Source organism: Penaeus vannamei, chromosome 25 (genome assembly GCF_042767895.1).
Source record: "Penaeus vannamei isolate JL-2024 chromosome 25, ASM4276789v1, whole genome shotgun sequence".
Lineage (NCBI taxonomy): Eukaryota > Metazoa > Arthropoda > Malacostraca > Decapoda > Penaeidae > Penaeus > Penaeus vannamei.
Genome location: NC_091573.1, coordinates 15,694,198 through 15,695,370, shown reverse-complemented (window position 1 = coordinate 15,695,370; position 1,173 = coordinate 15,694,198). Strand labels below are relative to the sequence as shown.

General features: G+C 47.1%; 1 protein-coding gene across 1 annotated transcript in view; it reads right to left on the bottom strand.

Annotated features, from left to right (window-relative positions):
* Positions 1-303: 303 nt before the first annotated feature.
* Positions 304-1,173, bottom strand: part of LOC113819636 (uncharacterized) — a 4,144-nt gene continuing 3,274 nt past the window's right edge. The window contains exon 2 of the mRNA XM_027371844.2: positions 304-953. Within this exon, the coding sequence (XP_027227645.1) occupies positions 528-953 (426 nt within the window). The 3' untranslated portion in view covers positions 304-527. The remainder of the gene's footprint in view (positions 954-1,173) is intronic.

Below are 1,173 nucleotides of genomic sequence, written 5' to 3'. Positions count from 1 at the left end.
TGAATAAAAACAGCTTATTATGTCACTGGATCATAAAAAACAAAAAACATCATAACAAGAAAATTACAATAGGGAGGAGACAGAAGTCAGGACATTTTCGTTTTTCTCTTATAGAACAAATGTGACCATTTTTTCTCGGGAAATTCTTAGTTGAGACGACAGAAACTAGTGCATTTCGGACTCTGACAGTTCATACTCTCTGTTATTTAATCAGTTTTTGTTCATGCATCTCACAATATCTGATCTTTAACTGTCAGCATAGACATAAATTCATAGGTAAAATAAATAGTATCTAGTATTTGGTTTCTGTAATTTCAGAACTACATAATATTCCACTCCTGTTTGTATTTGATGCCAACGCACAGGGGGACTGAAAGCAATACAGAGACTTCAGGTTAAGTACATAGGCATGGCTGAATTCGAGCCATGTGCGTGAAGAGGGCATGGCGAAGGAAACAGTGAAGGCAAGGGAAGTATTCTGAAAAGAGGAACTACTTGATAACTAGTTCGAGGGCGAGTGGATAGCTTCACAGAAGAAGTTGCGTGGGCCTCTCCGTGGTGGTGGAGAGTCCGAAGAAGTCCATATCCCTGAGCTGGTTCATGAAGGTGACCACGTGAGGCATGACCCTCTCGGCGGCGTTGAAGCGGTGGTACGTGTCGTCCGGGATCTTGGTGCCCTCCACCTTCTCCGTGGCCTCCATGACCTTGCGTGTGATGGGTAAGAACTCTGTCATGACCCGATTGATGATCTGGGGTTCACTGGCCTTGCCCCGAGCCTGCGTTATCTTGCTGAAGACCTCGACGATGTCCGGCAGCACGTCGATGGTGGCGCCGACGATGTTCTCGTAGTCGCCCAGGTCACGAGGGCTCTCGGGCTGCAGGACGCCCAGGGCTTGGTACCTCTGCGGGGCCGCCCTTGAGAGGCAGAGCAGGGTGGTTGCGACCAAGAGGACCTGAGGGAGACGCGAGAGAGCGTTACACTAAGCCAGTGACGAAGCGATCATGTTGGAGACACGTTTCAAGATGCACGAGAGACTGAATTCGCTTCATTCATCACTCGCAACTTTCATCATATCTCTATTCACTACTTGCGCGGTCGATCAAACACACACTTGCGTATCTATAAACGGATGCATTAATGAATAACATTTCGTATCTGTGTATGGTTATTCG